General features: G+C 41.3%; 1 protein-coding gene across 1 annotated transcript in view; it reads right to left on the bottom strand.

Annotated features, from left to right (window-relative positions):
- The window catches only part of ISM1 (isthmin 1), a 54,626-nt gene extending 40,589 nt beyond the window's left edge, over positions 1-14,037 (bottom strand). Inside the window, exon 1 of the mRNA XM_039528661.1 lies at positions 13,856-14,037. Coding sequence (XP_039384595.1) covers positions 13,856-13,978 — 123 coding nt within the window. The 5' untranslated portion in view covers positions 13,979-14,037. The remainder of the gene's footprint in view (positions 1-13,855) is intronic.
- Positions 14,038-14,423: the final 386 nt, after the last annotated feature.

The raw sequence follows: 14,423 nt of genomic DNA, 5'->3' as shown, positions 1-14,423 counted from the left end.
TAGTCATCTAGTTTCTTTGTGATGTTCCCAATGACAGACTTCAGGCCTGGCATTTTCTGCATTCAGGACATTGTAACAATATTCCCTTGGACACGTTTGTATTAAAGGGCAACAATTGTCACTGCACTAACATTTTCTTCTACAGCTTGTTTAAGCACTCTGTATTTTCTTTCCTTAAATTATCACTTTCTTATTTGTATTGTGGCAGTGCCTACGTTGGGGACCCATTGTTAGGCACTGTATATAGATAACAAAAAGCTCTGAAGAATTTAGGGTAGGATTTTCAAAAGGGCTTAAAACGGGGGAGGATAGCTCAGTGGTTTGAGCATTGGCCTGCTAAACCCAGGGTTGTGAGTTCAATTCTTAAGGGGACCATTTAGGGAAGTGGGGATTGGTCCTGCTTTGAGCAGTGGTTGGACTAGATGATCTCCTGGGGTCCCTTCCAACCCTAATAATCTGTGATTCTGTGAAAACTAGCCTAATTTCTGCCCCCGTAGAAGCCAATGGTGAAACTCTCATTGACTTTAATGGGAGCATGCTTCAGCCAACTCTGAGCTTTTGAAAAAAAAATCACACCCTTACTATTAAAGTGTCTAAAGGGCGACAACAGGTGGATGCAACAAAAAGTCAAGGCAATAGGGAACAGTAAAAATGGAATAAAACAGATATAATTTGACACCATTAAATCTGTTAACGTAAAGCACAGTGGTGGAGCTGATTGCAACCCAACCCGTAACACTAAAGTCTGGAATTTCCAAATGTTTGACTATCACTATTACAATTTTCAGTATGTGATCACAAAAAAACAAATAGTTTTTTTTTAAATAATATTTTGGACAGACTTGTGCCATACAAAAGTCCCTTGAAATCTCTCAATATACCTCAGAAATTATGCACACAACATACTTATCTTTTCTTTTAACCACTCAAAAGAATTTACAAACATAAAAGGAAACATTTAAATGCTAAAATTATTTTCTACCATTAGTTGTATTCTAATCACTTTTTTCAAACTAAGAAAACAATGAGATATTGTAATATATAAAATAACATATTTAACTATCCAGAGAATTTTGAATGTCTTTGGTTTGAATGTCAGTTTATTTTTCCTCTTTTCTGTCCCCACAGGAAATTATAAAATATATATTCATACCACAATTTTCATTATGTTCTTGTTACATCAAGATATATTTGCTCAGCAGTCTGCCAAGATACTAACATCATACTTCTACATTAATCTATCAAACATCATATTCATTATTAAATCTATAGTTGAAAATTGTATACCTCATGTTATTTGTGTACTTAAATTTCATGATGGTAGAACACAAAACGCAGGAAGTTTTCAGACTTTTGAATAATGTTTTCATTCTGGAATTTTTCACACCAAATTTCCAGTTATAATTTTTTGATAAATTTATACATTTAGTACAAGTGCTTAAAATTAAAACAAAAGCTCAAATGTTAAATACTAAATACTTAAGTTTATGCTCAAAGGTTAAATACTTAAGTTTATATTTAAAATAGCAATTGGGCTGGTTAACCAGATTTCTCTGTGGCAAAAGAATTCCAAAACGGAGCAAGGTGTTGAAAAGCTTGGTATTTTGAATACACAAGTGGTAGATGTAGATTATCTAGTAGCAGGTCATGATATGCATGTTCAAACCACCATGGGAGTACACTGAAATCAGCTCCCTAATGTAAAATAGAGTTGAGGTCTCTGCAATCAAAGATCATCAGCAGAACTTCAACCTGGATTCTCACTTTCATGGGCAGTCAGTGTAAATAAGGACATAAAGTAATGTGACAGTACAGAACACTGAAAAAACTAGAGGTACAGCAATTTTAAAATCTTTTTTTCAAAGGAAGCAATGAGTTTGACAATAACCAGTGCAACAGAAAATTAGTGCATGAACCAAAATGGTGGTAAAGAAGAGCAAAGAAAGTTCAAAAATTCTATTTTAGAAATAATGAGTAAATGATATCAGTGAGACCATGAATTGTATAATTAAGAAACAAAAGATTGCTACTGAAAAGGATGGACAGATCCATGAATGATACAGCTACTGCAGGCTGTATCATTTATTCAGTGAAATGGAATCCAGGGAAAGGACATAATACTGTTCATGGTCAATAGAAAGACTTCCATTTTGGCCACATTAGTCATGAGAGAATCCTGGTGCATCCAGCATATGATATTTTGGGCACCAAATAATTTGAAAATGAATAGCAGGTATCGATACTTAAACAGATCTGTCGTTCATCTCTATCTGACATTCACCAAGAAGAAAGAGAACAATGATGAGGCCAAGACTGAATCCTGAATGACAATAGCAGCTAAAAGAGACAAGGTGGGTGGGGTAATCTTTTACTGGATCAACTTCTGTTGGTCAGAGACAAGCTTTTGAGACACACAGAGCGTATGTCTCGAAAGCTTGTCTCTCTCACCAACAGAAGTTGGTCCAATAAAAGGTGTTACCTCACCCACCTTGTCTCTCTAATATCCTGGGACCAACAAGGCTACAACTACACTGCAATAGCAGTTAAGTCACATGTGCAAGACTTATCAAGTTTACTCAACATTCAGAGTAGACAACGAGGTACTTGTAGATAAGAGGCAAACGTAAAATCCTGACTACCCAAAAGCTGAGCAGAAATAGTGGAGAAAGATGGTAGATATAGCCGACTGCTATAGATACGTCCAAGAGGATAAGAAGGAACAGCAAACATGAGACTGAGCAAAAGCCCAGTTAATAAAACCTTGAAATAATGTTATTTACGTAGAATGGCTAACTTTTGCAAACCAAATTAAAGGAGCTTGAGAACAAAGTTTATGATCCTGAATGAAAGAAAGAGGTTGCTTACTGAAAAATAACTAGGCGTACCCACCTCAAAAAGAGATTAGAAAATGTCACTGTGTAGCTAGCCATTATTTTTCTAATCTATTTATACATTGCCCTTCATCTGTGTAACATGACACATGATGTCATTGGAAGAGCTGATTCCCTGTGATAAGTCCTCAGTTAACTTGATGGGTACTGGGCTGGTTTAAAAATAAAATTAAAATTAAAATTACAAAAAAAAAAAGGAATTTCATTCAGTTTGAGTTAGACTTATTTTTCTTTTTAATTTGCCACCGAGTTTTTAGTAAAAATTTTCAAAACCAAAATTTGAATTTGGAAAAAAAATCCCCCATGCGACTAAACTATCCAATCAAAATTGGCAATGCAAAAAACATACAAACTAATGGTGAAGAATGAAGAAACAAAAGATTGGTCTCCAGAGTCCCCAGGGGCCACATTACAAACAATGACAACCAAACATTCAGAGGAAAAAAAGTACAATAGTTGCCCTACCTTATCAAATCAAACACAATGACTGAAGACAACTGAACATGAAAGAGAAAACAGACAGAAACATGAAGATGGTAAACCAAAATTGTAAATGAGGTAACATTTTTTGCTTTGTTTCCCTTAAGTTTTCAAAAGAAACATTTTAAAAACCTTTTTGGTTGAGAATCCACATGCTCTATTATGCTGTAGCAAAAGCAAAATATGAGATTAGCTTTGAAATTATTGGGACCTACCATAATTTTTTTTTAAAAAAGATTGATCTTTGTGCACCGATTAAAAAAGCAAAACAAAAAAACCAGCTTAATTTTTCAACAGTCAATTGAGTGCTCATGGCTGGTACTAGACTATCAGCCATGAATAATGAAGACAACTATTTATGCACAGAACAGGAGCTTGCAATACAAACTACTCCAAAAAAATACCACAAAAGTGCACTGATACAGAAAAGCCAATCCTTGGCCTCTCAGTGTCACCCTTGTTGACAGTGGCAATTAGTGCCAACTGAGAGCGTGGTCTGTATTGTGAACATTTACCCTCTGGGAAATTGGATTCAGCCCAACTGCTCATTTCACACACCACTTGTCACCTAACAATATTTACATGGCCTTAGAAACATTGTAGTGAGTTTCCCTTCCCCCACTAGCTCAGATGAAGAAAGGTATATTTGAGAGAGATGGCAGTTGGAGCTAGTGGTGTAATTCCTACTTTGCATGGATGTACTTGCACTGGCTCCATTCAAGCTAGCATGCTAAAAATAGTAGTATAACTGCGGTAGCACGGGCACTGGGAGTGGTAGCACGGGCTAGTTGCCCCGAGTGGGTATGTACTTGGAGTGGCTAGCCCGTGCCACTGCTCTCCACTGACTGTGCTACCGTGGCATTAGCAACTTGTAGCACATTGGCTCGAGTACACTACTACGTTTAGCGCACTTGATCAAGCAGAGCCAATGCTGGTAAATCTACACCATCTGGGAATAACATCCCTGGCTCCAAGTGTAGATGTAGCCTCCAGGAAATGGAAAGAGAAAGCATGTTTTTGTTTTGTGGCTTAGAATCATAGAATATTAGGGTTGGAAGAGACCTCAGGAGGTCATCTAGTCCAATCCCCTGCTCAAAGCAGGACCAACACCAGCTTTTGTTTTGTTGTTGTTGTTTTTGAATGCTGCTGTGCTGTAGCAAGTCCTAGAAGGTAAGCTTCCAATGACTTCATTGGGCTTTAGGGCTGGCCCTGTGGAAACAGGCACTGCCTGCCATACCAGGGCTCTGGCTGGACTACAGGACTGTAAACTAAGTTGACTCTTCTCCTTCATTCAGATAACTCTGATGCTACAACACTTTAAAAGTCTTTCTTAAACTAGTTTCAGAAGATTCAAGTGTTTCTTTAAAAAAAAAAAAAAGTACTACCGCTTCCTGTTTTGGATTATCTTTTCCATTTCTTAATTACTGAACCAGTGCTTCAGAGTGGAACTCAAGTCCCTACAACTGAAGGTGTGATCTTCTAATGACAGGGAAAGCCAAAGGCCTGCCCAGCAATGGTAATGGAGTATCCCATGGTAAATGTCCGGATACAGGTAAAAGCAGAGTTGGAGGGAGGGTTGACAAGAGTGGGGCGTTTATCTTAGTGTCCTGGACATATTCCAGCTCAAGAAATCACATTCCGCCTACCTCACATTGCCCTCTGTAGCTTTAATTAGATATACCCATTTTAAACTGTTGGGGTGTTGCATGGTCCTAAAAACAGTTGCCGTATCCCACTACAGATAGCTTTGTCTACCAGTGGAAAGTATCTCTAGGAGATAAAAGGTATGTGGATCAGGTGAGGCTTAGTTAATATTTTTTTTTAAAAAGGTCTGAGATCTTCAAATGGGAAATGCCTTTCGAAGAGCAAAATATTTTAATATTTTGTTTAAATTCTTGCTGATGTCACAGCTTCAATGAAAGTTAATGTGATGGCTTCTTCAAAGCCCATGTTTGTTCATTTAAAAAAAAATCTGTATACAAATGAGACACTTCATGGGCAGTCTCTGGGTTAGCTTGAAGTAAGCTGGTATTTGATGCAACGGCATAATCACACTCCCAGCTGATTTTGTCTACACACAAAGTTGCACTGGTTTAACTAAAGACGTGGTTTTTAAGTGATTTTGTTAAAGCAGAGCAACTTCGGATGAACTCCTGCCTCCCTGAAATCAATGACAAAACTTTTCATTTAATTCAGTAGAGCCAGGATTTCACTTTTGGTGTTTAAATCTATTTTCTATGGAGTCAGCTGGCACCAAGCATGCCTGTATACAGATGCAGTTTAAATCCACATACGCCAGGTTTAAACCTATTAGAGCATCTACACAAGGGTTTGCACTGGTTTAACTAAATAAGATTCTGTATAAAGACAAGCCCTTATTTGCTCCATTGGCAGCCATCTCTCTCTTCAAAGTTGTCCCAAGAACAGAACTACAGGATTTCTTAAACTTAGAAATGAATTGCACTGGCAAGACTATTCTGGAAAACCACCAGGAATATTAAAATTGTTTACCATTTTTGTAAGCTAAAAAAAAGCTAAATTACTTTGCTTAAAGAAAGAATTGACAAGTCATTATTTCTCTTTGCATGACTGAGGTATGCTTCATCAAGTGAAGCTAAACTTTCCAAGGGACTGCTGTAAAATGCTTTTTCTTTGTATAAAAACCACTCCACAGTTCTAGTTAATCATAGGCCCTATGTGATCATTCTTCAATATTCTTACATAGTGTGTTAAATGTAATAAACAAGAAAAAAGCAATGGTCTGACCCTACATGGAAGTCCAAGGTTCTGGCATTAATAATTTAAAAATAAAGTTTAAAGATAGTTGATGTACTTGTACAACAATCTTTCAGAGTTCAGATGGGCTCACAAAATTCTTTGGGCTAGACTCTGGAACCCTGACTGGTGCTGGTAGGTACTTTCCAGTAGTCCCATTCGCTCCTGAGAATAAGTGATCACTAACATGAGTACAGATGGCAAGATTTAGCCCTTGTTTGTGGAGTTCCGAAAAAAAGATCAGTTCTTTCTCTGGTTATATTTCAACATCTACATGCAGCCAGTAAATCAACTGGCAAGATGATATTGACTGAAATAACAGCACTATGCAGACAATGCAGCTCTACTTAATCTTTCACCACATATATGACCATGAAACTACCACCAAGATGGCCAAGTGGGTGGATGAGATCAGCTCATGGACAAACAACAACTGACTGAAGCGGAATGTGAACAAGACAAAGGTTATGTTGGTGGGCAGAGGAAAGCACTTGGAATAAATGTGCATGGTGCAGCCTCCTTTGGCTGATGATATGCATCCAGAGTTAGTCAATTCTGCCTGTAGTTCAGGAGTGCTCACAATTCCTAGCTGATGCTAAACTCACTACAAAGCAGCATTCATAATCAACACTAGGAGATTGTCCTATTCTGACAGACGTTGACCCTAGCCTTGGTTATATTCACCTTCCTTACCTGGAATAAAATATTGTGATATTCCCGGGCATGAAGACATTAGCCCTTAGGAAACTCCAGCTAATACAGAGCACTGTAGCACATCTCCTCAGCAACACAAGCTATGGCAAGCACGTCAAACCTGTCCCCACTCTCTACACTAGCTTTCCCAAGAGTATCCAATCAAGTTCAAGGTCTCGGTATTTACCTTGAAGGTGGCAAGTCTAGCAGATCACCTAAAGCTCCAGGATGAAGATCAGGGTCAACAACTCCACTTTTCCAGCACAATGGAACACTCTATCAGATGGGTAAAGCTTGTCTGTGCAGGAGACACAATCCGAGGGCCAGTCAGAATCTGTGCATCAAACTCCTACAGAAACTAAGGACCCTCACAAACCTCACCACCTCCTCCAAGTGTAGGGTACATTCCTTCAACCTGCCTTCTCGAACACACACAGAGCAGCATGTACCCTTAAACAGGAACTAAACATCCTGACCAAAACAAAAACTTCCTCTCCTCAGAGAGAGACTTGCAAGTGGAGTGTATGAGAGAAATGAACCACACATGACAGAAGTCAGTGATGTTGCTTGAGGCACTATTGGAAGGCACTCAGATACTACAGTTGATCGAGCAGATCACGATTTAGTGCCTTAAAATCACTTCTGATGAGTGCTTGCTTATCACCCATTTTATTTAACAGGCCAATGGCTGTCTGGAAGCTATCAATGGAAAAATTTAACACAAAGATTTTCAAAGATGCCTATGTGATTTCAATGCTCAATCCTCTTTAAAATTAATAGGAATTAGGGCAGGGTTTCTCAAACAGGGGTGTAGGGAAAGCCCCAGGCGGGCTGGGCTGGTGTGTTTACCTGCCCCGTTCGCAGTTCTGGCCGATTGCAGCTCCCACTGGCTCCAGGCCAATGGGAAGCTTGGCCCGGAGCAGTGATCCACGGCCAGTGGGAGCCGTGATCGGCCAGACCTGCGGACAAGGCAGGTAAACAAACTAGCCCAGCCCCCCAAGGGCTTTCCCTACACAAGTGGCGACCTCTGTTTGAGAAACCCTCAATTAGGGTTCAAATCCTCAGCCTAAAAGTCTCCAAAAATATACCAAAAAAAAGAACAGGAGTACTTGTGGCACCTTAAAGACTAACAAATTTATTTTAGCATGAGCTTTCGTGAGCTACAGCTCACTTCTTCGGATGCACAGAATGGAACACACAGACAGGAGATATTTATACATACAGAGAACATGACAAGGTGGAAGTATGCATAACAACAGGAAAAGTCTAATCAATTGAGATGAGCTACCATCAGCAGGAGGAAAAAAACTTTTTGAAGTGATAATTAAGATGGCCCATAGAAGGTGTGAGGAGAACTTAACATAGGGAAAAATATACAGCAATCCTGCTTAGATTGATAGAACAACTGAAGAATTTTGTGGTATGTTACTGTGTATCCGAATGGATATCGTGTTGCATTTTGATTAAATATTTCTAAAGAGTAGTAAAAACGACAAAGCTGCACGCTTACGTACACATCATAAAGCACTGAAACACTTCCTGCCACAGACAGCAGAAAACACACCAACATTTTAAGAACTCGACCCCTTATGCCAGGGGTTCTCAAACGGGGGGTCGGGACTCCTCAAGGGTTCGTTAGGTTATTACATGGGGGGTCGCGAGCTGTCAACCTCCACTGCAAACCCCGCTTTGCCTCCAGCATTTATAATGGTGTTAAATATATAAAAAGTGTTTTTAATTTAGAAGGGGGAGGGGTCGCACTATGTGAAAGGGGTCACCAGTACAATAGTTTGAGAACCACTGGACTATAACCTATGGAATTGATTCTGGTAATACTTTCTACAAATTAGCAATCTCACCATCTCTGTTATGAAACTGACCTAAGAACTTTCTCCATAGCTGTACGTATAACAATCTTTTAACTACAATACTCTCTCTCCTCTTTTTAGGTAAATCTTAGTTTAATTTATAAGAATTGGCTATAAGCATGTATTTGGGTAAGATTGGAAAAACTCATGGATCTGGTGGGTGATGTGTCTGATCTGAGACTGGCAGAACTTTATGTATAGTGAACAAGACTAAAAGTAATTCTCATCATATTTGACTTGGCTATCTGGGAGGAAGCCCAGGAGATCTGTGCTTTAGTTTCTTGATAACTAGTAAGGTGTTGTAGAAGCTGTTTTGTTGCTGGCTTGGTGAATCGAATTATTAGAATAAGACACCAGTTTTGGGAATCGTCTACCTCATAATTTTCAGTTTGCCCTGATTGAGCATGGCCCCTCCAGGCACCACGGTCACGTAGACCAGAAGGGACCATCATGATGATCTAGTCTGACGTCCTGCACATCACAGGCCACAGAACCTCACCCACTCACTCCAGTAACTCAGCCAGAGATTAGGGGTGCATTTCAGAAGTCCTCAGATCATGGTTTAAAGACTTCAAGTTACAGAGAATTCACCATTTACACTAGTTAAAACCTGCAAGTGACCCATGCCCCAGGCTGCTAAGGAAGGTGAAAACTTCCCTAGGGTCTCTGCCAATCTGACCCGGGGAAAAATTCCTTCCCAACCCCAAATATGGCAATCAGTTAGACCCTGAACATATGGGTAAGACCCACCAGGCAGATATCTGGAAAGAATTCTCTGCAGTTACTCAGTGCCCTCCCTATCTAGTGTTCCATTAGTGGCCACTGGAGCTATGTGCTGCTAGCAGTCACAGATTGGCTATATGCCATTGTAGGCAGTCTCATCATACCATCCCCTCCATAAACTTATCAAGCTCAGTCTTTCAGATATAGTTATGGACACGCCTGTTAATAATTACAGCAATTCTAATAATGTGTTGTAAGATAAATTGTATGTTAAAGGACTGCCACAGGAAACAAGAAAGGAAACTGGTATTGGAACATGCCACCTTATTCCATCAAGTTTGCTGTAGAATCTTCATGAGCAAATAGGGAGCCAGTCCTGTAAAACAGTGCTCAGATTACTTCAACGGGGATACTTGCGTAAATAAGAACTATCCTCTGAAGTAAGGTTTTGCTGGATCGGGTCCTAAGTTTAGCTGGAGAATAGAATAAAATACTTATAAGTCATCTGTCTCTGGTATTTTGAAACTATCTTTGCTTGAAAAATTCCAAGAGCTACTCATTAGCTATTTGTACTTAAGTGTTAGTGAAAGCACAATATAAATCCATAAAGAGTGCATCCCTGAACACAAGAAGGCTTGGGTGTGTTTCTCCAGTTAATATAAACTAACAGTAGTACAATGGTGAGTCAAGCCCATTGTCTCTCTTTGCAGCAGTAGTAACACCTGTGCTCCTACACATAGCACATCCCTGGCAGGCGCAGCAAAGTAATATGACTAGGGTTTGAATCAGTGTTTTCTCTCCAGTGCTGCTGCTACCAGAACATTGTGGTCAGCAATGGAGGCACAACACCTACCAGATGGCTGGGAAATGGACACACATGTAGGGAGAACAGCAAAAGTAAAAATAAGAATGGAGGGAGAAGCAAATTGTTTAAGGGTGAGAGTTTTATCTGAAATTCTTTCATCTACCAATCTAATTAATGATGAGAGTTAATTGGAGGGCAAAAATAAGTCAGACATAAAACCTCACTTCTAAAACGCTGGAATCTCTTCCGTTATTTGAAAGAGCAAGGGGTAAGGGAAGGAATAGGTTCTCCCAAAGAGATTGAATTAAAGGCCTTTACATATAAATATAAAATACCTTTATTTACAGTCTATAAATCTGTAGCCACACTTGAAGTCCATAAGGCCTGATTCAGAAGGCATCCTTATGTAGGAAAGGCACTTAAGAATGTACTGAATCATTTCCCTTTAGTCCTGAATTCCCATTCACACATATAGGGCCAAATTTATGCTCACCTGACTCATTCAAATCATTCTACTGACATTCCAAAGTGTCATAGTCTATATTAGATATTAGTCATAAAGTAGAAAATATAATTTTATTTTGCCCTCTTAGTGATACCAGTGATTCAGGTCAGAGTTTAAAGTGTTAAAAATTTTGGTATACCTGCAGGTTTTGATGCAAATTTTCCTACTCAGTTACATTTCAAAATGGTTGTGGCACAGAAAGTTCCTTCTTGGGTATGACACGTTGTTTGTGCATACAACAGATTTTATCAAAAGAAGAATTTATCTAATCATGTAGTTCCACTACTTAAGTAGCTTTTATTTTCTCTTCACAGCACTAGCAGAGCAGCAAAGACAGAATACCAAAAATCAATAAGAGAAGAAAGAGTAAGCACTGAATGATTTCAGGACACCTTTCCATAACCCCCCACTATACAGGATCACAGAAGAACAACCTGGATAACTGTATATATTGAGCAAACTAAATAACTATGCATATAATCAAGCTGACCGCTGTTACATATGTATGGATTTTATCAACCAGTTGAAAAAAAAATCAACTAACAGCAACCTGATTTACTACCTTTTATTTGTAACAACCGATCTAACTGTTATGGTTCTCTTTACTTTCTACATTCACTTTTCACATAGGAATTCAGTGAGGGAGCAGAATATATCTTGTGTTTTAACAGCACAAAATAATTGTTACCAGAGCAAACTTTTAAAAAATAAAAATACCGTGTATGAAAACATCTGCCCAGTAACATTCGGAAATGCAATTTTTTTTAGAGCAGGTTACAATATTTTTTGGCTAGAGGATGAATCCCTGCAAGTTATGAAAGCAACCAACTGATAAATTTCCATCTGTTCAAATATTCACCATGGTTTGATATACTCTCTACCCTTAATGTCTGTTACAGAGATGCTCTCCCAAATACATAACTGCAAAATCAATTCAGTTGGGAAGTACATAAAACATTTTATGCTACAAATGGGAAAACATTATGAAAAATACTGAACTGCTAAACCCATCATGTGCTTAAAGGCACAGACTTCTTTTATAACAGATAATTTTATAAAATAGGATATAGGGACTTCTTGGAAGTCAACAGATTTTAACAGCAGCTGGTCAACTAAATAGATACTAGTTTACTACAATTTTCTGAAGAGGCTGACTTTTCCTTTCTTTCACCCTTATTCCTATGTAGTACTTTAAAAAGAACTCCTTTGAGAAATGGTATCACCTAATGTTTCCATTTGCCCAGATGTTTTCCTCATTAGCCTGTCAGGAAAGGCAAATACAGGGTAATTCTAATGATAAAAAACACCTCATAAAAAAACCTCTCCAAATTTACTTTTCCACAAAATATAATTTTAAGGCACTTCATGAACCCATGTGGAAAGAAAGAATCATTTACAAAATATTACTAGAAATCTTAAAGATATTAAAAAACTGGAATGTCAATCTAGTGATAAAATTTCAGTGTATAAGACAGAATTCAACCATGGACCTTATTCAAGGCACTTTGCTCAATTCTGACTTCCACTTAGTTCAACAGGAAATGTTCTGAGCAACAGCCTGATCCTGCAATGTAGAATGCATGGGTGGACTGCTACGTTTGCAGAGACCCACTGAAGCTAGTGATTTCACATTGAGCATTGCAGAATAAGGACCCAAGGGGAATAAAGAGTGCTGAATAGGAAGCCCTGTCCTCTATTAACTAGGAAGAAGAAAGAAGTGATTTTAATATAGTTATACTTAAATTTATTATTATTATTATATATTTCCTGTCAGTTCTCTGCACAATGTATAAGATATTTAATTTTTTCTATACCTGCATTTAGACAGAAAAAAAATTAACCAATCAGTATAAAACCCCACTTTATTAGAGATTTAAGATGTATTCAATTTGATCTTACATCTTCCACTATTGGTCTCAAGTCATTGTAAATAGCTGGCAACAGAAGAACAGGAAAGCATAAGAAACAGTGCTCTAAAATTCACTGAGATCATTTCCAGGGGCATCACTCATTTTGGTCCCAAATTACTAGTGTTCCACACACATTTTGTCCTTTTATTGTTGAAATGAAAATTATTTCTCTCAGCAGCAAAGAATCATGAAGCTTGGGTTAGAGAGAGTGTTATTTACACTAAAGGGTGAAACTGAATTATTTTTGGTGTTTTTCACTGGGGTCTTTTCCACACCTCACATCCCACCTTTGAGCCTTGGCACATGGAGAGGTCTGCTTTCATCATTTACATGAAAATGTCATTAATAAGTCAGCAAAAATACAGCAACTCTCTCCAGAAGTTTCTGAAATACTTGCAACTTTACCAAATCATATGAGAAATCAAACTGGGAGCTACTTCTATCTACTTCTCCCCCCCATCGCAAGGCAATATAAATGCAACTAGCAGTTTAAAAAACTAGTTTGATAAAAGTGGGTGTGAGAATGGCTAGGCAAGTCGGGATAGAATGGCTGTGACAAGCAGGAGGGAGACAGCTGGGAAGGAGGAGGAGAAAAGATGGGGTGGGGAAGACGGGGGCATGGGGTTGCAGAGATTTCAGCCCAAGTTGGCCCTGGTAGCTTCACGACACCCTCCATCTCATTTAGTCTGGTGCAGGCCCCCTGAATTCGCACCTTCTCGGCACAAACAGGAGGCTCTGGTTGCCACTTGGCACGAATTCAAACAATCCGCCTACGTTGTAAGGCTGGAGACGTGACGCGCACCCGAGGGCAGCGGCATTTATAGGGCGTGGGGGTAACCAGGAAGCAGGGGGATTCCCTCTCCCCCCGCCCCATGACTGCACGTGAACAGCAGCAGCAGCACACGCCTCCTTAAGGGTGCGTGTGTCAGGCCGGGTCCCAACCCCGGCACCTGTGGCATGGACCTGGGGGCATCGTCCAGCCCCAGGTTCGTGCCACCCGTGGGGGCACTTTCCGCGGGGACTCCAGCTCCAGGAGGGCGGCAGGCAATGGGGCGGCCCACCCACGCCTTGAGTTGTGCTGAGGGGCGGCGCCCCGCCCCCAAACGCATCAAGCGGGCTCCCCCCCCTTTCCCGGGGCCGGAGCCACACGCCAGCACTGCAGACGCGGCTGGAAACGCCCCTCCCCGCGGGCGGGCGGGACTCACCTGCGGCGGGCCGTGGGTGCCGTTGGCCGGCGGGGGGCCGGGCGTGGCCCGCAGCACGGTGATGTGCAAGGTGAGCAGCAGGAGCCCCAGTAACAGCAGCAGCTCCGCCGCCAGCCGCACCATCCTCTTGACGCGGGCGGCTTTAGGGCCCCGCAGGAGCGGCGGCAGCAGCCGGGGAGAAGGAGGAGGAGCCGCCGCCGGTGGAGCAGCAGCAGCAGCCCCGGCCCCGGCCCCGCTGTCGGGCCGGGCCGGGGTGGCGGAGGCGCCGCCAGGCCACGGCGGAGCCACGTCGGGCCGGGAGGCGCCGGGGCAGCAGCTGCAGGCGGCGGAGAGGAGCGCGGCGCTGCCCGGCTGCTGCGCGGGGCAGCAGGTAGCGGGGCCCGGGCCTGCTGCAGGCGGCGGCGGCGGCGGGGGCTCGGCGGGCAGCCCCGCGCTCCGGAGTCCGCATGGGCTCGCCAGGGGGTCTCCGGGGCGGGGGGCTGCGGAGCCAGGCGCGCGGGGCAGCCTGCAGCCGGCGGGGGCTGCGGGGGCCCGGGCCGCGCTCCGCATCCAGGGGGAGGCGAACGGG

The sequence above is a fragment of the Mauremys reevesii genome, linkage group 3 (assembly GCF_016161935.1).
Source record: "Mauremys reevesii isolate NIE-2019 linkage group 3, ASM1616193v1, whole genome shotgun sequence".
In the NCBI taxonomy this organism is placed as follows: domain Eukaryota; kingdom Metazoa; phylum Chordata; order Testudines; family Geoemydidae; genus Mauremys; species Mauremys reevesii.
Note: the sequence above shows the minus strand (reverse complement) of the source record. Positions and strands in the feature narration are given on the sequence as shown.